Genomic DNA, 25,187 nt, shown 5'->3' on the forward strand with positions numbered 1-25,187 from the left:
ACTGCTTCTCTTTTACTCATGCTTCATGCTGGGAGACAGCAGACATCGGGTTATGGTGGGCCACTGGAATAAAACGCTGATCATAATACCCTGAGAGGAAAGACCACAACAGGCTCCTGGAACCTCAAACCAAGTTTCACATCTACACTATTGCTTTTATCAAACACAGCAGCAGCAATGTCCAGTTTTAATCCTCTTTTCTCTGTGTGGAAGCCTTATCGTCTGAGAAGTGTATCCATGACAACTGAGTACTAAATAATCTGTATTCAACTTCACTTCATGTCAGTTTGAGGCTAAGTCTGGAAATAAAAAAGGTTTGCGTGATATTATGACATTACACGTCCCATTTAGAGCAACAGGTGTTGATGTGCAGAAACAAAGCATCTGTTTTCCAGCCTTCTTTCAACAACGGGAGGAGCATTATCTGGTTTTTTAATACAAAAGCTTGTTGGAAATATGGTTCCGATGTCCTCTACTGATCAATCCATTTTCTTTTTCTTTTTCAGACCCAGAGGGGAGTCTAGACTTACCAGCAGCGCAGATACTGGACAGGCCCACCACTGCTCACAAGCCCAAGACAGAAAAACTTAGCCCAGCTGTTACATTTAAACAACTGATTAATGCAGTTGTTTGTTCTTGTACAACAGAATCCAAGAAACTATTTTTCTCAGGCATCAGTGCAATGCTGCAAAAAAAAGAAAAGGAAAATCTTACCAAAAATGTTGTTGTTTAGTTTCTAGTGCAAATATCTTAGTACACTTGAAAAACTAACTTGTGACTTTTAAGCAAAAAATAGGAGCTTGTTTTAAGTCAATAATTTCTTGGTATGCAGCTTTTATTTAAAAAAAGAAGACGTTTTTTTTAACGTATTTGTTAAAACTGTCAATATGTTGTGACAGTATGTTATAAGACAGAATATCTGTGAAAAAAAATCAAACACCTCCTTTCTGTGCTACTATGGCCGTCTGAAGAAATGCACCGCTATCGGTCAAAAATAACCAATCAAAGCCAGGAGGAAATTCTTAGCGTTGTCAATCATACTCCAGTTTGCAGGGCCCAATGTGCTAATGGCGGAGAAACAACTTACTCTCCAGAAAAACCATTTATCCACTCATTGGTGGCTATGCTAACTAGCCTCTGCATTCATGACAAGCTCTGCTGACGGGATGAAGCTATACCGCAGCACAGAGCAGTATGTGCACAAGTATGATTGACAGCACCAAGACCCTCCTGTGACCAAGCTGTGTATTTCTGCGTAAGTCAGATTATGTCACTTATAGCTAGCACTTTCTCATCAGTATTAAGGAATTATTGACTGTGGATTCAACAAGAGACTGTGTTTTTGTAGGACATGGATACTGACGACTGATTATCTGGCATCACTGACAGTGTTGTTACCTGCATATTTATCGTTTTCCACTGGTTCATTCTGGCCCTGTGTTTTTATGTCTGCACCAGGAGACCTTTAAAACACACAGTGTCCACTACTGAAGGTTGTTCTGAACGGGAACACTTGGCAGGTATTAACATCTCAAAGAGAGTGCACAATTAAAAAAAATAAAAATAAATAAAATAAAACATATGTGGAAGGTGGAAATAGGCCATCTTTTATGATCATGGTTACTTATCATTTTTAAAATACTCCATTCTTACCATCTCTCTGGATCCTGCAGCTAAGAAACTACATTAAGAGCTAATTAGTGGGTCTGATGAATGCAATTGAGCCCATTTGAAGGAGCAAAGTGCTTCTTTCTTCCCGGGTGCCACTCAGTTTTCATTCATATTGTAATCATGGATGATTATGGATGATGAAGCTCTTATGCTATGTTATATATATATATATATATATATATATATATATATCTTGGTATTTTCACATACAGTTTATTGGTGTACTTTTGACTGTTTCAGTAGATTCCTGAGTCTTTTCCCGCTCCTCTAATTAAATATGCCACACCTACTTTGGCTGAATGGTTTTTGACATTTAACAAGCAATCAATCAATCAATCAAATTTTATTTGTGTCACACATTTCAGCAGCAAGGCATTTCAAAGTGCTTTACATCGTATCAAACACAGAAACACAATGCAACCTAGAATCAACAATCAAAACACGACTTTAAGTCAGGTTCCATCAATAAATTTGTAATTGATTAGGTTTCAAATACAATCCTAAACAGGTGGGTTTTTAGTCGAGTTTGCATCCATAAAAGGTTTACCGGTTCCACTCCTACTGTGTTATATAGAACAAAATAACTTGATATTTTTATTCCCACTCACGCTCACAATCACACAGTTTAAAACGATGTAGACAGCATTTTAATGGGCTTCTGGCAAACAGCAAATAAATGTTTTTAAAAGGGCGGTATTATGTATTTTCCAGGCACCTGATGCCATTTTATGGCTCAATCAATTAACTATGTCACCTTCAATTGTTATAAAAATGCTGACTTAAAGGAAATTTGAATTTGATGTCGTAATTTAATACCTTGAAATTGGACCTCTGTCTCTTTAAGAAGCTCCTGCTCTTTCTGAAACTCCGCCTTCAGCTAATCGTCACAACAACGAAAGAATCAAGCAACACTCCAGGTATGTTTTTGGTGTGGGAATAACATAATAGCAGAATGTAAAGCTCAAAAAGGTCAATTTTACAAAATACTTCCCCTTTAAAATCAAATGTCTAATTACATATATTTTTTCAGAGTTATTCATTTATTAATTAAATATCTCTGAGGGCAACATAACTTACCTGATTCAGAAATCCATTCCTGACTGCCAGTGTCTGAGTCAGTGTTTCTGACAGGAATACTCCCTACACAATCGTCTTTATCTTGTCTCTTTCACACGCACAGCTTGAGTCCCTATTCATGAGACGGTGGGCTTCTGGTTCTGACATTACATACATGAATAAAGTCCACTGACACATCCACCTATCTAGGTATTTGAGACAAATTATGCTTTCTGTGTTTGCCGGCACACCTGCTAAAGATTTACAAGGATAAAATGTGTAGCTGCAGTGGGATCTCTACATGAAAAGATTTTAAAAATGTCAAAAAATTTCAATTTGAGTACATTTGATTAATAATAAAAATAAATATGATAAGAAACAAGAAAATATAAACTGTTTCTTTAATTTCTCTTTCTTTTTAAAAAAGAAATCTAAACAGATTTAAGACAGTGTCAATAATTTTTCTGAGTTGAAAAGCGGCCATAAATGTTCGGTTCAGAAATGTCAGAAGACCGAAGGGATTTTTGCAATGCCAAAATATTGTTTTGTCTCAAAGTGGAGCTTCGGATTAAGAACTACAGTACCCAGCAAGCTCTGCCGAATATAAATAGTAACTGAATGGGCGTTCCCGTGGTGACATGTGGAGGAGGTAAGAAGAGGATTGTTGCCGAGGACGCATTGAGCTGTCGGAGATAACGCCGCTCATGCGACTCTTGCCTACCTGGAGTTTCACTGCCATGGACTTAACCGAGGACAGCGCTGTGGAAATTATCCCGTGCTGACCCACTTCTCGCGTTTTTCTCTCGTTGTCCTCTGACGCCTTCTCTCATTCCTGCCAGGTATGAACTCCTTCTCTGTGTGTGTAGTTTTCCAGCTCGCGCATTGTTCATATTTTTTTTTTTTCCCACAGAGATGACAGCATCCCTGTCGAGGAAGTAGCCCACGCGCTCAGTGTTTCTGTCGCTGGCTGCTGCTCGTGCGCTAAAACGGCATAAAAAAAATTAGCCGAGGGAAAAATGTACTCTGGCTTATGTTTATGTTTACCTGTCCGCGGTTTAACGTTGTTCCCAGGCGCTTAAATGCACTCACGTTTACGTAGTTTTGTACGTAACAGAATGCAAAGTTTATATGTGTGTAGGAAGTTCAGTGGGCCGTCGGGATATGGGTTAATGTGACCTTTACCGTAAGACGTGCAGTTTCTGTTAACTGTTTACATGTTTTACGTGCTTTTAGTTTATTATATTGTGTAATGTGTCTTAGAGTTCTGTTTATTAACACAAAGCTATTCGTAATTTTAAATGGAAGCCGAGTTTTTTTTGACCAAAGAGCACTGTTTAAATGAAACAGAATATTTTACCTGCATTACTACTGCTGGCTTTATGCTCGAAGCTTTCTGAGTGGTGACCCAAATTTAGGATGAACTGGTTTCACGCAGATGACAATAACACAGTGCACACAGAAAGTAGTTTTCTATTTCCCAGCTGTACTCCTGTAAGGGCTAATTTCTAACCCTTGAAGCTATTTTTTGCTGGGTGTCAAACCTGACTGAGCAGTTGACTTCGTTTTAGCTTGAGGGTTTTAATGAAGCCTCTACCACTTTGTTCCTCCTCTTTTAGTTATTACTATGTGAACGATGTCCAGTGCCTGTTTTAATACCTTGCAGCTTGTTTAAAAGCAAAGTAGATCTACCCTCTAGAGTTTCCAGCAGGTGGATGTAAAATATATTTACTCTGTCCCATTTTTGTTGCCTTGACCACTGTTTTGAATATAGTAGATGCCACGGAGAAACAAAAAACAAACAAAAACATTTTCAGTAAAATTATTTTAACTAATGTAGAATTAATTCTGACTCAAAACAGCTGCTGTCTGAATTGTATATTTAGCTAAATTTTAGAAATGGTTTTAGCTTCTGATACCAAATTTGGGTTTTCTGGGGGGGGGGGGGGGTAAAATTTGATTTCCATAAATTGTAAATTTATGGAAATCATTAATGTCTCCATCATTTTTTTTTCTAATGGCTGCAGTAGTGTTTTTAAAAGTCACTCAGAAATTCAAGGGATGCATCAAAACGTGTCTATACCTGCATTTGCATTTTACTAAAAAGGCATCAGACGTGCTATTTGTTGTTGTGTTTTTGAAGAAAAAAGTGTGGAACTATTCAGTTTAATGCGTTAAATGAACATGGGGGTAGGAGGAGTCATTCAGTCAAGAGTGTCTTGTCCTGGAAGATTGATTTGGTACATCAATATGTAATTATCATTATTTATTATTCCATGAGTGCTTGAAATAAATAAATAGTGTGTAAGTAATTGCACTCTTCACTGTACATTTAACATTTCTGATTTATTATTATTATTTTTTTTTGTAGGTGAATTAACCCAGAGAGACCATGTCAGACAAAATGTCCAGTTTCCTCCATATAGGGGACATTTGTTCCCTGTATGCGGAGGGCTCCACCAGTGGATTTATCAGCACTCTGGGGTAAGAGCTTTCTTTCACACATCACTACATCCACTTTCCACTTCCTTCATTTCACAAAGTACCTGTAAGGATTCCTCCAAATATAAAACCTTAGGCAGTGTTGTGCACTGTCCATAGTAAAGCAACCACAGTGACACACGATGCGAGTAATAACACAAATACATTTTCTTCTTTTTTCTGCGCTTGAATTACGTTTTGGTTAGCGACAGCTTCTCTTAACCAAAGAATTCACTCTAACCATTAAGTTAGTGTGCTTAAAATTCTGGTTATTTAAAATTATATTGCAATTCTTCTTTGTAATGCCTCTTTTTCTTATTTTTGAGATTCGAGATTGGCTTGCTGCTGTGTTCCTTTTCGTCCCTTAGATTACTCTGTGTCTGAACGGCATTTAGGTAGGTAGTTGGCATCTCCCCTCCGCCCTAATTGTAGGCGCAGAGTTAAAAGTGCGTCTCATTAGAACAAACCGTGTCATGCAATTACCGGTCAGAAGTAGCAACAAGGAGGAATAGGGGAAGAGTGTGATTTCCAATATCTCTAGTTTCTTTCTTACTTCTTATCCAATTTTTTTTGTCTCTAACGTGCATTCTGCATCTATATTGTCCTTCTTCACCTTCTTAAGGAAAGACAGGCAGTCTGTTTTGTTTTTTTTCTTCCTGCTGTGTAGCAATTTTATTTGTCACTCAGAAGTGGCCGTGCCGTGGCCCTATTGTTTGCAAGACCTCACAAGCCACGCTCTTTCACAGTTTGGCACTTTACATCAACTGCCATAGCAACAAACGTGTTCACAGCTTTGATGAGCGCTAACAAGACATCTCTCATTTGTTAAATTTACGTCCTCTGCTCTCGTGCTTGTGATCACCCACTGCTGCTGCGCCGTGTGTTTAAAGAGGAAAGCATGAAGGGCGTAGCTAAAAATAGCAGCATTGTTTCTGTATTCAATTTTGCTTGTGCTGTCAGAACTCTGAATGTGACCCCTGACAGACACCTGGATCCACCTGGTGTACTCCTGGCGGCCTAAGCTTTGATGCAGAAAGCAGAAGCAGCATTCTCCTTGACACAGGATAACAGGGAGTCTTGAAACACCTGTTCCCTTTTGGACCTTGGCCCATTATTGCATCATTTTGATCACACACAATGGATCCATTTGTTGATGATACGTGAATTCTTTCAGCATTACAGAAGTGGTCAATGGTCAGTGGGTTGCAAAAGGATGCAGCTTTTTGGAGTATCCTTAAAAATTCTTTTAATTGTATTTATCTACTAACTTATATAAAACAATTATTACGTCATGCTAAAATGTAGTTTAACAGTAAGCATTTTGCCACGTACAGTTCAAACCAAATATTTACATACAACGCATTAAAGTCTGGACACTTGGCTACTGAGAAAAGATTGCTTCATGGAGGTGTGGATGCTGTTTAAGTTAAAATTTTTTCCCAGTAGCTAATGTTTGGCCATGACACATGTAATGCAGTGAGAAGAAAGTGCAGAGCCAAGCCAAATGGCTGTTAAAGCAAATTTAATATTTGGATTGCTAAACTACAAAAAGGCGCAGAAAATCAAGGTCATTGTTCGTAACTTCTCCTTCCGTTCGTGGATTGGACCGGTCGAAATTCTACCGGAGAAATTCAACTCAATGGAAAAATCCCAGACAGAGCACTGAAGGGAGGTGAGACTCGAGCAGAATTGCATCAGAAGGCAATGGCCAGGCTCGGTTGGTTAGCTTTGTAAAAAATATCCTGACAAGATCTGTCCTTCCATCCATCTGTTGTCTTTCAGTTATCCAAGATGGGGTCGTGGAAAACATATCCATCCCAGAATCTAAGAAAAATACCTTGTACAGACCCTGCACTGACATGGGCTCAAAGGCCTCTCAGAGAGGAAGAAGGCATGTACTCTCGGACAAAGACCAAAAGTTCTGTGGTGTGTTAAAATGGGTTGACCGTAATGACCATCATTACATCAGTAGGAGAAAAAGAGGGAACCTTGTAAGCAGTCATCCTGACTGAAGTACTCAGGGCGCTGCAACATGCTATAATGAATGTTTTGGTTCAGGATAGACTGGTAGAGTCCAGAAAACGGATGATGATGGCATCATGAGGACAGAACATTACCTTGACATATTAAAGCAAAATTTCAAGTCACCACATGGCCAACACAAAATACAATCGTCAGTAAACTCAACTCTTACTCCTGCTATGTTTTTATCCTACATTAACAGTCATTTGATCTGAAGTCCTACGCTAAAGATACCATGTTTACACTCATTTTGTCTATGACTCATGAGTACTTAGATTTGAAACATATTTCAATGACGTTCCAGTTAATTGTGGGTGTACAAAACCTCCTGGAGTTCTGTGCTGCTTCACTTTGTTACTTGTAAGTGGCCTGGTCAGAGGTGTATCCCATGACAAAGACCAAACTTTATTGTAAAGTTTGTAAAGTGCAAAAAACGCTTGGTTTTTTTAGGGAACATCCAGATATCTGATATTCAAAAACATTCAAAAATAATCCAAACATTCTATAAAACTATTTTGGGAGCCGTCCACAGAATCATAGACTGATTGTTAAAAGTCGGCTATACAAAATTCAGCCGCTCCCGGCAGGTGTGGCTGACAGTCTAAGACAGTACATTAACACAAATTAGCAGGCCAATACCTGGAATCGGATCAGAACATCCCTACTTAGAAAAACAGCACAACACGGGGAGGTAGTTGCTAAGTAAGTAACTTTGGTGGGGAAAAAAGCTTGGTTTTAAGGTTGGGCATTTATTGCATCGATTATGATTTATCGTGATAAAATTCTTGTCAGTCACCTTTTTATTCAACTGTAGCTGCGTTTCCATCACAAATGTAACTTGTTGATATTCTGCTAATGTCGAAAAAGCACAATTTCGCAATTGCGGTGTTTCCACGAAATAAGCACAATTAAAATCACACTTGAAAAAGTTTGTTCACATGATAAGTCATTGAAAAACATGCTGCGCCATCATCCTTCAACTACTTCCTGTCGTCTTCTTCTTCGTGGTTTGCGCCAGTGGCAACATCTGGTTGTTGATCATGCAACTCGTGTGATGTGAAAAAAGTGCTTCCATTGCCGTTTTGCTAAATAAACCAACTTCAATACAGCCACAAAAAAACCCCCATCTCAATATAGTGTAGGATCAATGACTAACATTGTGGTGCACACAACAATTGCTCCAGTTTCTGCATGTTCATATGGATTTGCCTGTCAGCAGAACCTGTAAGACAGGAAGAGGCCTCAGCATAGGCGTTCAGGATGCCTGAAGGATAAACTCGTCTCCATTGGAAAAACTTTGCTGTCTGGAACCAACTGAACCTTGGAGACTACTCAGAGTTATGTAGCAGCAACAGGAGACTGTGCAGCTAAGCACGAAAATTATTAATTTATTCAGATTTATATGTAAAATAATTTTCATTCAACAGAAACACTAGTTTCTGATAGAAAGTGAGACACACCTCCTAGGGGAAAAAACATAGTGTCAGCTTTGCTTTTAATATATGTTTTATTAGAAAATTAAATTTAAAAAATTCTTCATAGAAATAGATTTTTTATTTTTTTATTTGGAATTTCAGGAATCTAAGCCTTCTTATATTTACTGATCTTTTTTTTTTTGAATGATTTCACTTATATTTTGTTATGAAATATCCTTCCAAAATGCCCCTACTGCTTCCAACCAGAAGAAACATACTGGGTAAAATTAAAATATTACATTAAACTTGCGCATGCCTGAGATATGACTAATTTTAGGCATCAACTAAAGAAGTAATTTGAACACATAACCAAATTAGGTTTTATATACATGTATAGTTGATAGATTCGAAACACTTTCCTGCATCCTGCTTGCTGATAAGTTAATTTTTTATTTTTAAAGTGATTAAATCTGGCTTTCTATGCCCAGTGTGGCGGCAACTAAATACTGTATAAATACGTAAAAGATAGACAGAAATTAGTTTTTGAGTTTGTCCTTTGTAAATATTTCCATTTGTGATGATGAGTCGGCAGTAAAGGATTTGAAAAGTAAAATTTAATTGGATCATAACATTAAATGTTTAATACAGCTCAGCAGCAGTTGTCTTGCATTTTTTCATTTTTCAGTCCTTACTTGGTTTCTTTTGACATACATCAAACATTAGTACAATGGAAAAGGAATTGGACTGAAAACAACCCTTTGATGAAGCGGTCCTGAAATGTTGTGGTTTCAGGACATATTAAAAGATTAACTGTCTATCCAATTCTTTTGTTTTTAACCGATATATATTCTTTGTCTTATAATTTATTTATTTTTATTTTATTTTTCTCTTTGTATAATTGTGTAATTTACTAGTACGAACGTAAAAATATATATTCATTTATTTACTTAGTATCAGTATTATTTTTTCTTTATTTCTTTTTGTGCCTCCTTTGGAATGTGTATGGATGGATGTGTGTGTATGTCGTGTTGCTAGAAGCTGTTGCAGGGACTGGACCTCTGCTGGCTGTTTGTCTTGTGCTTAGACCTGGACGGGGTGGGTTGGGTTCTGGGAGAAATCGGCTTGAACTTCCTCTTCTCTCTATCTACACTCCCGTGTTTTCATTGTACTAATGTTTGATGTATGTCAAGCTGTAAAATTCAATAAAGAAAGTTGGAAAAAAAAAAGATTAACTGTCAAAATTAAAACCTGAACCTGGGCGTGCCGTGGTGGCGTAGCGGTTAGCGCGACCCGTATTTGGAGGCCTTGAGTCCTCGACGCGGCCGTCACGGGTTCGACTCCCGGACCCGGCGACATTTGCCGCATGTCTTCCCCCCTCTCCTTCCCCGTTTCCTGTCAGCCTATTTTCGTAAAAGGGACACTAGAGCCCACAAAAGACCCCCTGGAGGGGTAAAACAAAAAAAAAAAAAAAATTAAAACCTGAACCTGACTAAAGACAATTACAATTCTTACGTTAAATAGAATCCATTTCACTTAAGTAGAAAAGCAACCAGCTGTGAATGTGAGCTCTCTTCATGAATTAATTCACATGGATTTGAATGGGGACATATATATATTTATATTGATGTTATATTTATTCTACAGTGAGCCGGCATTTAGTTGAACCTGTCGAACGTTATTCTGCATCATAAAAACTGTTTAGTCATTCTGAATGTGACCTACGTGTTCCCATGCATTAAAAACTGAATGTGTCGGCGCTCGGTTTATGAACCTGTCACATTCACTGTAAATGTCAGGCACTTAAAACAAAAATTGACTGATGCAGCCTCTGAACTTCAAGAATACAAATAAAAGTGCCATAAATATAAATCTTAATGATTAGAGATCATTCAGTCTCTAAAATGTAAAAGTGTACAAGGAAAAACTCTACTTTTCCACTAACATGGTGATTAAATTATGAGCTGTTAGTGAGTCTGTTTTTAATTTCTGGGGAGCTTTGCAACAATTATGATGCCATTATCAATATAATTGCGTTAAGTTGGGTGTGTCTTCATTGGATTTGACAGCATCATTACCCAACAGTCATGTGATATCTCTGTGGTTCTCAGATGCACAATTCTGTGCGGTTTCCAATAAGGAAGAGAGAAACTAATAGAATCCATCTCAACATTTGGTTTGGTCACTTAATGGGTTTTGAGTTGCCTTCTTTCTTTTTTTGGAGCTAGGAGAAAAACAGGAAAAAAAGGATGTTATACATATTGTTACTTCACAGAATAGTTTACTCACCTAAGCCTGATAAATATTCTGTTCACTTTTGTTGGTGAATTTTGATTTGCTTTTTTTTTTCTCCAGTTAATTAATGCATCGTGATTAAAATATAGTCCTCATAAAGCACAGCTGTAGAAGCTCAAAACCTTTCCTAACAAATAACATTCATAAGTAATGCAGCAAAAATAATGTGCATCCCATCTCATTTGTAAAGGAAGTAATGCTAATTTAGAATAGACTAGAGACTCCGTTGTCACATAGAGAATGAAATGAAGCGCCATCAGCCAGTGCAACATGCATGTGATAAAAAAAAAAAAAGAAAATCTACTGGGAAAAAAACTATACAGAAATCCATATGATACATGCAGAGGCATGCACTGATTTATTAAAAATAAGTAGACTTTAATGTTGTGTATGCTCTATGTCTTTGCCAGGTTTAAAGAAAACCAGCATTTTATACAATCTTACCAGAGTGGCTGGGCGATACGGCTTAAAAGTAAAATCTGATATATATTTTCTTGTTTGAGTTCTGATTTTAATAAATTTTTTTCCTCACATTTTTTCTTTAAAAAAAAAAGTACAAATGACAGATAAGATCTTTAAAAACTGTCTTTTATCTCAGTCTCTCTTTTTGTGAGTTGACCTCGGTTCAAAGCCAAAATAAATAGAAGCTGTAAAACACGTTTGTCAAGTAAAGGTAGTTCTTAGATGGGGTAACAAAACCAAAATATTTGATTTAATCAAGAAAATTTTTAAATGTGTTGCCCAGGGGATGTGCTGTGGTGGCGCAGGGGTTACCCACATATGGAGGCCTTAGTCCTCGATGCAGCTGTCGCAGGTTCGATTCCCGGCCTGGCGACCTTTGCTTCTTCCCCTCTTCTCCTTCTCTCATTACCCACTTTCCTGTCAATAAACTATCAAATAAAGGCCACTAGAGTCAATAAAACCTTTAAAAGTAAAAAAATTTGTTGCCCAGCTCTACTTGCAGACTTCAGTGCCACTGAAACTAAACAAACTAACACCAAGCAGATTCTGATTCAACTACCCCGACCAGAAGAGACATGTAGAAATAGACTTCGAGGATCCTCTGGGGTCGTAGCGATGTATTCTTTTGGCTTCTGTGTTTTGTCCTTCTGAACTGGTCCTCAGACTGGTGCTTTGGGAATTTGGCCAGGAAACTATTTCAGACTCCTGTCATATTATTTGACCCATTTCTTAGCAACTTTTGCATAACTTTAATGTGGTGCTGATATTGCTTAAATAATAATTCAATTCTTGCAGTGTTGCGGTCTATCGCTAATATTTGGTTATTGAAAACATAAAAAGTGGTTAAAAGGTATTTTTAGCTTTATACCCTCACTCATTTTGAACTTGGAAAATACTGTATATTCACATTAATATCTGTGTGTTCAGGCTTGTGGACGACCGCTGTGTCGTACAACCAGATGCAGGGGACCTCAACAACCCACCCAAGAAATTCAGAGGTAAGGACAATTAATGTCTGAGTTTTTCATTGTTTAAGATTTACTGCCAGTTTTGTTTCCTCTGTGATGACATTTGTTTGGGTTTTTTTGTTGTTTTTTTTAAAGGCATTCTGACGGATTTTATTTTCTTGTTTCTTTTCTTTTAGTTTTGGACTCTCATGCTGTTTTAAAAACGGACAAAGCAATCATTTAGAAACTCCACAAAAAGTATCCCTTTCACATTAGGACCGCTTAGATTTTTCAGGACGGCTTGAGTTCTCCGATAACCTCATACGTGTTTAGAGCTGAAAAGCTGCATTGATCGATTCATGCTGGTTCGATAGTTATAGACCTTAAACCTCACATTCATGCTGTGAAGGTCCAGTATAACCTTTAGACCTTTGTTTTGTCAGAAAGCAGTCAGGCCCACTCTAAGTGTTTTTCTCATTTTGAAACCATAGTGACTTTCTAAAGGCTGTAATGTGATATTACCTGGTTTGAGATCTCCTGCCTTCAAATATATTGCTTGGATTAGAAGGGAAAGATTTGCTTTATACCTCCTTAGTTTATTAGAGAACCTCCTAAAAGTGTGTGGGTCATCCACAATGAAGTACTGTGTATGTATGCTCATAACTGCACTCAGTTTTCATTGTTTTTATTTATTGTAAACTGAGCATTACTCTCTTTTGAGAGGGTTATGAGGGGGAAATGAAGTGTTGGTTTGCACCAAAGTTAAAGTTTTTTCTATTTCTTTAAAGCACTATAGTTTCTCCTTGGCATATTAAAGATGAAGCAAATACTCATCTACTTTGTCCTTCTGCAAATTTCTGAGATTAAAAATTCATTTGCAACACACAGAATCAAGTTGAATATATCAATACGAAACAGAAACATTTACTCTAACATTTGTCATTAAATGTCGACATATTTAACTGACTTACATCATTAAATATACCAAATTAATGATGTAAGTCATTAATTACATTACAGACATATTGAACATGGTTATGAATGATTTCTGAAAAGATAAAGGAAATGTCAAAATGTTGGCTTTAAGTTTATTCCTATTCTGTCAGAATATTTGCTATCAGTAATCTAATCTTTATTGTTTTAGGGGCATCGTAATCTGGTGATTGGCCATGTTTTTTTTCCCCATCAATCGGTACCAATATGTTCCTTTCTGCTTATTCACCAGACATGTTTCAAAACTATCTGTGAAAGTTGAATAACTCTAAATGTAAAATTCTTTGGCAACTGATTTGGCTAATTATTTTTCATTCACTCCTTAATTATATACTTTTTGTGTTTTAAAATATATATGATTAGGATAGAGAAAGTGGACTTTGGGGCACTATCTCTGCTCATGCATCTGCTGACTTTAAAAAAAGTCTCATCTTGCTGTTTTCATGTGGTTTGATGAAGTGCAAGGATAGCATTAGCATGTTTACTGTGTTTTGTTTTAAATACACCTCATTGGTATGGTGAATATGGTTTGGTTGTGTAAAATTTTCTGATTTGGTTTGAATGTCATAAACATAATGACTAATATTCCAGCTGTGGTTTTGCTCTTTCTCCAACACCTGGGGGTATCTGTGGATATCTGAGTGCAGCTGACCGCAGATTACACTGACACAGACAGACTGGCATTAACTACAGTCAATAATGCCTTTTTTCCTAAAACATTATTGTAATCTGTGTAAAGTGCTTTAATTCTATTGGGGCAAACCCAGATTTCACAAACAAAATAAAGTCGTGATTGTTATGAATTAGCCATATTGCAACAGGAAGTGTTGTAAGCTGAGCTTCGTCTGGGACTTTGGTCATTTAAAAGCGGTTTGATGGGGAACCAAATACAATACATCTGATAATATAAACATTATTTATGTTTTATGTTAATGAATTTGGAAAGAAGAGATATTGAACTCGGCTCAGAGGAATATTTGCTAAAGCTTTATTGACGAAATTATTTGTTTCATGAACTCTTTGACTAGTGATGAATTGGCAACTAAATTTAATTTAAAAAAAAAAACCAAGTTTGAGTAAAGTAATAAAGTTCACTTTAGGTGGCTAATAGAAGATGTGGTCTCGAGACGGATCAATACTTGACTGGAACTCTAAATGTGGCTCTCCTTATTTTTCTGATGCTTTTAGATGTTTCACATTTTAAATTTACTGAAGTTAGTTGTTTATTGTGGTCTGGTTGTGGTTTCTAACATGGTTATTTTCTGCTGCTCAGTGGTTGACGAGCACAGAGTGGCTGCTCATCCCCAGATTTCAGCTCTAATTTTGACCAATTCTGCACCAGAAAGTTTTTAACAAAATTATTATAATTTTTTTTAGATTCTTTAACTAAAGTTTAACTGAACGTGTTAGGATGGAGTCTCCGCCCCAGCAGGCCAGTGCCTGAATAATTTAGCCTGGTGTGCTACATGGCAATCAGAAGGTAACCTGTTTTTATGGGGCAGCAAATCTAAACACAGTTGCACAGTCGAGTAGTGTGAAGTCAGTAATGTTTAAATAGAGGACAACAAAAAAACTTGTTTAATTTTAAACGATTTCAAACAAGTTAACCTGTTTTTAAGTAGGTTACTACAGCAACTACTTCTTGTCAACGGTCTTGTGATTTGAATGTCCTGGTCAAATTAGGCAAAGCAAGTTTCATTGCAAAGCACCTTTAATACACAAGACAATTTATGCATAACCTCCACAATGTGACACTAAATTAAACAGTGTAATTTAATAAACAATTGTAATATCTTTCCAATTTTATTTGAAACATGTTTGAGACTATGTGTTTAAGAGAGTTTCATTCACGCTTGATACGTTTGGAAGAATACTTTAACAGACAAGACAAAAGTGGAGCTCTTTAGAAGGCGAGGAATCCTAAAAGACTAATTTCCAGAGATGCTCATTAGGTTTAGGAGGTAATTAGTTTTTTATAGTACTACAAAGTCAGATTTATTATGTAAATGAAAAGTTTATTTCAGTAACTGTTCACTAATGACTTGCTGTTTAGAGTAATACCACTCATGAGTGTTTTCAGATCTTTGTTTCATTGAAATATGATTTCTGTTTACGGCTCCTAAAAACACATTTCAGATTATAACATTACATCAGACCAACAAGCAAAACAATTTCTATTTTGAAGTGGTACTAGACTCATCACAACAAATATTCTAACTCCTTTGATAGCGTAAGTTCATATCTACTGGTCTCTATTGTTCATTAGACATTTTAAGGAATTTTTTGTTTTACTTGCATTTCAATGTGTTTTTGTAAGCACAAATTATTTAGCGTCTTGTACTGTCACTTTAAATGGTAAATGTAGCATTAAGAAATGTTTTGTCTTATCAACACTTCAGGAGTTTGACACAATTTTTCCGATTCCATCCTGTGGAGATACATCTGTGAGCGATTAGTTAGGACTGGTCACTCGGTCAGTACCTGGTCGCCGTTTCACAAGGCCACTTCTTCCTAGTTAAAGATGCAGAGAAGTGACCTGCTCGCTTCTAACTGAGCTATTCAAATGATATTCAAAAGTGTGGTTTATCGCTACACTGCTGTAACTGCAGAGGCACACTGACTGAATTTCTCACTGTGTTGACCTACGGCACGCTTTAGTTACTGCATCATACTACACATAATAATAATTCATGTTTTGCAAATGTTGATCCTTGTCGTGAAATTGGTTTTCGGAAAAGCAGCTCGTTTACCTCAGCATTGTGAAGTAATTGTTAATCCGTTGACAAAAAAGCCCCATTGTGTCAGCCACCAGGGTTAATCAGAAGCGTTGTAATCGGCCTGCAGCCTAACCTCTTTGTGGAGTATTAACAGCACTTGAACGTTATATAAAAAGTCAGTTCTGCAGGGAGCCGAGTTCTTAATCTAGCTTGTCTCTGATTTGGGGGGCTAATGGATGAAATGATCAGTTCATGTTTTGTACATGCAGGTTGTATTTATTCTCAAAAGTACACAATAAACTGAGTATGAAATCAAACCATCCACATTATGAGCACAGTTCCTGTGCAGAAATATCACGGTTTCATAGCGTCATTGCAAAGATCAAGAAATGGAAAGAAATGTGAACTCTGAGAACATGCAGACTTGGGTGTTAATTGAAGACTGAATCGCAAGCAGAGAGCATAACTGCTCGCAACACATTTGAGGGTATTTTTGAATTTATTTCATAAAGGACAGGGCATATTAATTAACATGAGTACATTAAAACAACCATGTAAATGTGCTAGATTTAGCCACAAAAGCTAATTTCTGTCAGCAGTCCTCTGGCAGGTTGATGGTAACAAAAAAAGAATATTGAAAATATTGTAATTCTGCTTCTTCATTCTGTGTTTGAAAGATCCCTATTGGATGCAAAAGGCAACCCACAAGTTTCCTAGCACCTAATGAGAAAAATACAACATGGTTAACTTTTAAAACTCATTGACCAGTTCATGTTCAAAACCCCCTTTTTGTTATTGCTGCACCTGTATGTTGCAATAACGAAAAGGAAACTGGGATGTAAAGCAAAAAGTGTAAAAAGTGTTCACACCGAGGGCTGACAGTCTTTATTATTGATAGCTGATATCCATCGCCGCCTTGTCTTTCCTCATTAAAAGTTGTGAATGACAAGTTTGGTTTGTCTCCTTGTCTGTTTTTGGCAGTTGATCGCACAGCATCCTATGACCATTTTTAAGGTGAAATTGACTAAATAAAAGCGATATTAGGCTATAGGTGTCTGCTCTTTGACAGGCTTTAAAGGAGCACATGGGTTGTTTTTACATCCATCGTGGCGGAGCGGGCAGAGGTCTGAAGCGGTGACGTCACGTGCGAAGGGTCAATAGTATCTTTGGGGTTGATCCACCACTGGACTGTCATTGGTTTTTCTATTTTTTTTCTATTTTTATTCAGCAAATTTATTTTTGAAATGTCAAATTCTGCAATTGTGGAAATGCAGCTTTTGATGACAATGAGGTTGAAAGTCCAACAGGTGTTTTATCTTTAGTAGCTCTGTTGTGTGAAGATTTTTGCAGATACATACTGTCTACATTTTGCAATTAACTTTTTAGTAAATACCTTTCTTCTGTAGTAGTAAGCCACGGTATTTTTCTGCGTTTAATAGCCATTATTGCCCATTTGCAGCGGACAAATGTTCTCCCAGTGCCCCGTTTTCTTTTTTTGGGTCTTTGCCCTCCTCTTTCCTGCCCTGCTTCCTCCTCTCCAGGCTGTATGATGGGTAATCCCCTCGACACTCTTTGCTTGCTTTTCTGAGTACGGTAGCCCAAATGCGTATTTTTATCTCTGTTATTTCTCAGTGGAGTTCTAGTTGACACTTTGAATGCAGTAGTTCATAGTAAATATTTGAACGGATGAGTCAGTCTATCATTTTACAACTGACAAGGTTTTTTTTCTAGTTCTATCTTGTATATTTATCAAATCCGATCCAAATCAAGTTTGTGTTTAGGACAGACTGAGCAGAGTATGTGACCCAAACATCTCCCTCTCTCCTTTGGAGCAGACACTGATGTATTTTGTTATAACGTGTTTGAAACCCTTCCCAAAAGAGTGAGGTGGGTGTCTTTTTATCAGATGCACAAACCAGCCCAGTTTGCTCCTGTGTAAGGAGCAGAGCACTTTCTATATTCTCTGCTCCTTAAAATAGCTGTGAACCTCACGCTGTCCATAAGACTGAATCCCCATTTCAGTCAGAGTTTTTCTTTTATGTTGTGCACATCAGGACTGGGCAATAAATTGATTTTATCAATTAACTAAATTTTCTGGTTTTGAACATTTAATTCTCTGAAAAATCTGGATTATTGTTTTTTTTCTCCATTTGAGTTTCCATAGTTCAGATTGTCAACCCTCTAAAGAGCTACCATCTGGTTTGACAAACATGTTTTACAGCTTCTTTTTTTATCCCTCTCCAACTTTCAACTCAGGTCAACTCTGAAAGATTGATTTCTTTTTTTAGACTATTTTCTGTCATTTGTCATTTTTTTAAGGAAAAAAAATTAATTGTAAATCAATTGTCAAGTCTGCATAGGAAACGGTTGGCATAAAAGAGCTTGTTTTTTGTGGCTCAGTACTCTATTGCATGTAATATGCCAGTTTCCTGCTAAATTTTATCTTAACTCATGAACAAGAAACTTCACCTCCACCACTTGACTCAGCAGCTCCCTCCAAACTTGGAGTTAGTTCTGTTTCATGGCTGACATTGGTGCGTCTTTATTTCCATCCCACCAGTCAGTGTGCAGCATCAAAATCTGTCCTTGCAGTTTAACAAAGACATCTGGGCTATAGTCGGGGCTACTGATTCTGATTTTTGCTGATACTGAATTAACAAAAAAAACTATAACTGACTCTATTAGTTGTTGTTATGTATAGTGTATTGTGACATACATTTTAATGTTCCAATGTTCTTCTTTTTTGTGAAAAACATTGAACAATACCTGTGAAACAATCCAGGCTTATTCGAACTGCTCATGAGGTTGGGCGGGTCCGTCAGTCTGCCCTCTCTCATGCCAGAGTGGAAAGGAACAGTGGCTCCTTTTCAGATGTTTATAGATGAGATTGGTGGATAAGATCGGTTTCATCGACCAATCACCGATTTCCTAAAATGAAGTAAATCAGAGCGGATCGATTGATCCGTTCACCTCCCATTTAAAAAGTAACAAATAGCTGCTTCCTGTTTTTCTGTTTGCAATATGTACAAAGTTTCTGTTTGTACAAAGGCTTTTTCTTTTATTTTCATCTTAATCATATCAACTAAATAAAAAAAAAAGTTCCTACTGAACTGTAAGTTACGTTTATTATTTAAATAGCATTCGGCTTCTGTGCAGTACAAGTCTGGAACAAACTGCAAAACAGCCGAAACATTGACTTCCTTTAAACCAAGGCTAAAAACCCACCTGCTTAGAGCTGCCTTTGATTAGTAGTAAGTGAAACATTGATCAACATATTTGATGTTGATGGCATTTGACAAAATATAATGTTTATTTCATGTTTCATAGTTGGTGGCTGTGTGATATTTTTATGAGTGCTCTGAACTACCTTGATGCTGAAAATAAACTTGATTTGACTTATTGTTATCTATGAATAAAATATTTTCAGAAGATTATATTCCATTAATGCAAGTCTAGGTTTGTTTGTTTTTTTTCCTTGCATGGCCAACATTTATTCTTCAAACCTGCTGCTGGTGAAACAGAATTCCTGCCATTTCTTCATTCTCGTAACTCTGAAATGAAATGAAATGAAATTTATTCGAACATGATACAAATATAAAAATAAAATAGTGCACAGTAACAAGAAGTGCATAAAAAAGAAGAGGAAATACAGATTTTTTGTTTCTGTGAATCTCTCATCTGTGAATCCCCACATATCCTTAAAGTTTTGTTATGAGTGAGACCAAGTAGAGGCCATTCCGCTTCTGAAAACGACTATTTTTAGTCTCAGTGTACCACTTTCCCCAAACTTGGCTGCGTTTGCCGAGGTCAGGACGCTGGGCATGAGTGCAGACTCTTACGATAAATTATGAAACATGTGTCTTTCTGTTTGTGCTTTTAGACTGCCTTTTCAAGCTGTGTCCAATGAACAGATACTCGGCACAGAAGCAGTTCTGGAAAGCGGCAAAGCCCGGTGGCAACAGCACAACGGACACGGTCCTGCTCAATAAACTTCACGTAAGATCTATTTCCATCCTCACAAACCATAATTGCAGTGTAACTACATGGGCGATTTCCGACAGTGCGTGTTTGTGATTCACTCCATGTGCTCTGTCGTGACCTTCCAGCACGCCGCAGACCTTGAGAAGAAGCAGAATGAGTCTGAAAACCGCAAGCTGCTGGGAACAGTCATCCAGTATGGAAATGTGATTCAGGTGCGCTGCGGCCGACGAGATAAGGGGCTTTGCTGAAATGAACTGCGGCGCTGTGCGGCACGCTTATAGGATGCTGAGCGCTTGATAAAACTGACCATAATTCTGTTTTTTAATCTGAAGAGTTTTAAATAATTGCCACAGAACAAAGAAGTCCTATAGGGTCACCGTTAAAAGGTCTTTTCCTTCGCTCATTGCTCATGAAGGTTTTGCATTCATGTGCGTTTATCTGAGAAACTTGCTGTGTAATGTGCATAAGGGAGATAGTGTGGGATGTCCTGGCTGCACATACCTTATATAATTCAACTGCTGCTTGGGAAATATACACTTAGAAGCTTGTTAGGCGAAAACCAGCCGTGACTAAAGTTCCCAAAGTAACCCCTTGAATTGTCAGTCTTGCATGACCTAAAAAAAAAGACAACATCAAGCATCTCTGCTGTAAAGTTCATTCAAGTTGTACCAATGGCCTCTGTTGCACCAGTTTTTCCACATTTTTCTCAAGCTGTGTAACATTTTTCACGTCTCTCTCCAGAGAAAGAGAGATTGAGTGGTTACGTCTCCTGTAACCGTATGACTTGTTGTGCCAACAGTTGCTGCACCTGAAAAGCAATAAATACCTGACGGTGAACAAGCGGCTACCTGCACTGCTGGAGAAGAATGCCATGAGAGTGACTCTGGACTCGGCAGGGAACGAGGGATCCTGGTTCTACATCCAGCCGTTCTACAAGCTGAGATCCCTGGGAGACAGTGTGGGTAGCGCCGGGTGTGGGATTCCAGTTAATTATGCCCAGCAGAAGGAATCTAGCATGTATTTTTAGACTTTACACGAAAACAGAAGTCACATGCACTCGCCACATCTGAGCCTGCAGTTCAGGCTCGACGCCGTTTGTTTTGAAATGTTCAACTTGTCAAGAATGAGGAACTGCAGATAAACAATGATCTGTTTGTGAAAGCGAGTCTGTCTGGTTGGATCAGAAGCACTGTGTATCCAAAGTCTTTTCCGGTGTGTTTTTATAAGCTCAGATGAAAAGCTGGATGATGACGGGCTCTCGAGGCATCAAGATGAAGAACATATTCGATACAGAGCAAAGAAACTAGGCTGGTTTCACTAAAAACCCTGTGAAAATACAAAAAGAAAATGGCTGTTTTAGTGAAATAATCTGCCAGTGGTTATTAGAACTTTTTCATCTATATTAGAGAATTATATTCTTACAATTATATATAAGAATTATTGACTTTTATAATTCCCATAATACATTCCCATAATTACTAAAAAGCTACTTGTAAGTTAGCTTTGTCTTATTTCAAATGTACTAAAATATTTTCACTAGAAACTAGACCAAAAAAAAAACCCACACTTGGTAAGAGTTTGCGTTGTCGCAGCATACAGTAAAACAGAATCTATTAATTACATCTCTCTTAATACCTATGCTGCTATAATCCGATGTACTGACCTGCGGTTTGATCCAGAGAGAGCTGCAGGAAATGAGACGCAGTGTGAGAATTCATTTCGAGTGCAGCCAATTTCCTCTGTGCTTGAAAAAAAGGAAACCACAGGCTGTAGATACGGATCCATTGAAGTTATGCTCATGTTGTCAACTTACAAACACAAAATGCAATGTATTTCATTGGGATTTGATATGATGGACCAACAGAAAACAGACCAAAATTATGAAGTGTAAAGGAAAGGATACATATGTTTGTTTTCAGATACCATAAGACTTTTTCTTTGTAACAGGTCAAAACACACAGAGGAGACTCCAAACATGTGGGAGAAAGGTTCCCATTTGAGAGACAAATGGGAAAATAACATATATGCAAAATATGGCCCAATACTGGAAAAGCCATTGTAGTTGAAAATATCTGAATATAAAGCAGCAGTTCCCCCAAAACTCCTCTTATAAAGTCCTTTTCCAGTCAAAGTAGAAACTGAAGTCTAAGCAAGGATGTTTAGCAAAACTTGAAATTTGATAATCACAGGCATCCAGGTGGAAACTGAGGTGTTTTTGATTAAAAATGGATAATATGTACAAAATTAGAGTAGAGTAATTTTCCAAGATAGTTGCATCTTTAACTGCAGCGATACTGGTTAGACATACAAAAGGTTGGGTTCATGGTTTAAATTTTCAAAACTATACATCACTTTCATTTCTTTCCCCAGTTATATGCCACTTTGTGTTGGTCTGCTGTATAAAATATAATGAAAGTATGTTAAAGTTTGTGATGGCAACACAAACTCACTAGATGTGAGAACGTCTCTGGTATGAAAGAAAATGGCAGCTAGACACTTAGCTTAGCACACCTGTTCTGAGTTTGTCAAGATTTTCTTTTTTTTCTTGAAGCAGAAAACACACCCATTTTGTCTGGAGTGCTTATAAAAGCAACAAGTTATAAAAGAAAATAAATTGAGTTTTCTTGGTAATAGGTTATATAAAGCTACATTTGCGTAATGCTTTTTGAAGGGAAGTCGGAGTGGCTCGGGTAAATGGAGCATACCTGAACGTAACCTCTGCTGCTCAAGCTGCAGTTTCTAATCGTGGCTAATGGAAGGTGATAGAGTTAAGCTGGCTGATTGGCTAATTAAGTTCCACCTAATTAATCCCTTTGGGAAGATTTGTCCTCCACACTTGATTCATCCTTTTAAAAGGACCAAGAGTCACCAGCCTTTCTTTTAGTCTGACCAGTGTCTCGGTCAGCAGCAACGACCGCAAAACCTCAAAATCTGTTTCTTTGAGAACATGCAGATTACTCTCTGTGGCACAAATGTTTGACTTTTGAAATCAAATATTTATTAAAGACGGTTACTTTTTAAGGTGAATTCTTGCACCGCGTTGAAAAGCTGAGTTCAGCTTGTGGTGCATGTAAATAATCAAAGCTTTGACTAAATCACTGTTTGTCATAAATTAAGGCTTGAGGGTTTTGTCTCTCCATGTAGGTAAGAGACAAAAAGGGACTCTAGCTCCACCTAGTGTTCAAGCGATGGCATCTATAGTTAGAAACAAATCCGAGCTTGTAGAGTTTTTATTTGATTTATAAAATTTAGGTCACTTTTGTAAAATGATTAATTTGTTTTGATCATATTTTAAGGTTTTCTATGTTTATCTCTTGCTTCTAAGCAGAGTGGTCTTCCTCTGTAAATTTGCGTTGCTCCTGCAGGTGGTGATCGGAGACAAAGTCGTCCTCAACCCTGTGAATGCAGGGCAACCTCTCCATGCCAGCAGCCACCAGCTAGTTGACAACCCGGGGTGTAACGAGGTACGACTGTTACTGCATTTATGGTAAAATGGAAACATTTGTAACAACTCTATAATACATGTGTTAGAATGGTCAGACAGCATTTCTCTATGTGTTTTTTTTTTGTTGCCCTTTTTCTTTAGGTTAATTCTGTAAATTGCAACACAAGCTGGAAAGTTGTTCTATTCATGAAATGGAGTGACAACCTGGAAACTATACTCAAGGGGGTAGGCACCGACACGATTACTTGATATTACTTGATTTTTTTTGTCTACAACAGTAAAAATTGACATTTACTTGATCATGTCCTATGGGCTTTTTTGTTTTTGTTTCGTTTTAGGGTGATGTTGCGCGGTTATTCCACGCAGAGCAGGAAAAGTTTCTGACTTGTGACGACCACAGGAAGAAGCAGTACGTTTTTCTCCGAACCACCGGTCGACAGTCGGCGACTTCGGCCACCAGCAGCAAAGCACTGTGGGAAGTGGAGGTTGGTGAAACGTGTTCCCAAAATACAATCCGTCCCCCTGTCAATTAAATGCTGATCCCTGGTACGGAAACAATGCTAGCTTTACTTTAAATGCCGTTTCTTTTCTCATCACCAGGTGGTGCACCATGACCCATGCAGAGGAGGCGCAGGCTATTGGAACAGTCTGTTCAGGTTTAAGCATCTGGCCACTGGGTGCTATTTGGCTGCAGAGGTGGGTGAGGTGTGTGTCGGTGGATTACACCCTTTTTTTTTCTTTACGGTTTACTAATTTAGACAAACATTCAATTTCTGAGCTGGCAACAATAATTAAACACCAAGAGACATCTAATTTACAGAGTTTTTCATGCACAACAATAGCAACACAAAGTATTTTAGGGAAGATGAAAACAAAAGGTAATAAAATAACATGGAAATAATAATGCAAACAAGGAAATTATGTGGAAAATATCAGAATTGTTCAGATAATGGAGATAAGTGTTGTTTTTAAAGACTCTTGAAAAACAGATCTGTTAATGAGGAGGAGACGCCAAAGGTGGACATGTAAATATATGATGCACAAATCCTAACATCCTTTAAAATATTATAAAGTCCTGATAAGTATTGATTTGATTGGTGTGTATTTTTATATGTTTGTATTGTGTTTGAGTTTTACTGTAATCTTTACCAGGTGAATTTTGCCACCTTCTGAAAATAATAACCCAAGTCTGTTTTTGCCAAAAAAAAAGAGGTGATGATTCTCTTTTGCAAAAATAACTTCTGGCAAAAAAAAATAATTATATAATCAGCAAGACTTTATTGGAAAAGCTACATATGATTGAATCTGCTGTTTTGGCAAAGAAACTTCTACATGTTCTGCTATGATAAGCAACTAGCATCACCAAATACATATTATTGTTGTAGAGAGCCCAACATTTGGCTGATGTCAATTGTAGTTCCAACAATTCTTTGCAATGTTGTTGTGATCAGTAATTTTGCAAAAGCAATACATTTTAGATAGTTCTGCTTAAAGGGCATCAAAACCACCTTATATCTATTCTGAAATGTCCAGGAAGCAGCGATTTCAAAATTGTAGTTATTTATGTGGTATATATTTTATTTAAAGAAAATAAGTACATCATTATCAAGTGAATGATTCATTGGATAATGTTTTTCAAATGGATTTTCCAGGTGAATCCAGACTTTGAGGAGGAGAGCGCTGAGCAGCGGTCTTCTGTAAGTCAGAT

General features: G+C 37.4%; 1 protein-coding gene across 8 annotated transcripts in view; it reads left to right on the top strand.

The window, feature by feature from the left end:
• The first annotated feature begins 3,358 nt into the window (after nt 1–3,358).
• itpr1b (inositol 1,4,5-trisphosphate receptor, type 1b) overlaps nt 3,359–25,187 on the top strand; it is a 113,284-nt gene continuing 91,455 nt past the window's right edge. For 4 of the 8 annotated variants that reach the window (XM_028004013.1, XM_028004016.1, XM_028004015.1 and 1 more), the window contains exons 1-11: nt 3,359–3,566; nt 5,096–5,208; nt 12,324–12,394; nt 19,934–20,049; nt 20,160–20,246; nt 20,834–20,992; nt 23,400–23,498; nt 23,621–23,704; nt 23,818–23,964; nt 24,080–24,184; nt 25,132–25,176. In XM_028004013.1, the coding sequence (XP_027859814.1) occupies nt 5,117–5,208; nt 12,324–12,394; nt 19,934–20,049; nt 20,160–20,246; nt 20,834–20,992; nt 23,400–23,498; nt 23,621–23,704; nt 23,818–23,964; nt 24,080–24,184; nt 25,132–25,176 (1,005 nt within the window). In that variant the 5' untranslated portion in view covers nt 3,359–3,566; nt 5,096–5,116. The remainder of the gene's footprint in view (nt 3,567–5,095; nt 5,209–12,323; nt 12,395–19,933; nt 20,050–20,159; nt 20,247–20,833; nt 20,993–23,399; nt 23,499–23,620; nt 23,705–23,817; nt 23,965–24,079; nt 24,185–25,131; nt 25,177–25,187) is intronic. The other 4 variants (XM_028004018.1, XM_028004019.1, XM_028004014.1 and 1 more) reach the window with 3 other exon arrangements.

This window comes from Xiphophorus couchianus, chromosome 20, assembly GCF_001444195.1.
Source record: "Xiphophorus couchianus chromosome 20, X_couchianus-1.0, whole genome shotgun sequence".
NCBI classification, from domain to species: Eukaryota; Metazoa; Chordata; class Actinopteri; order Cyprinodontiformes; family Poeciliidae; genus Xiphophorus; species Xiphophorus couchianus.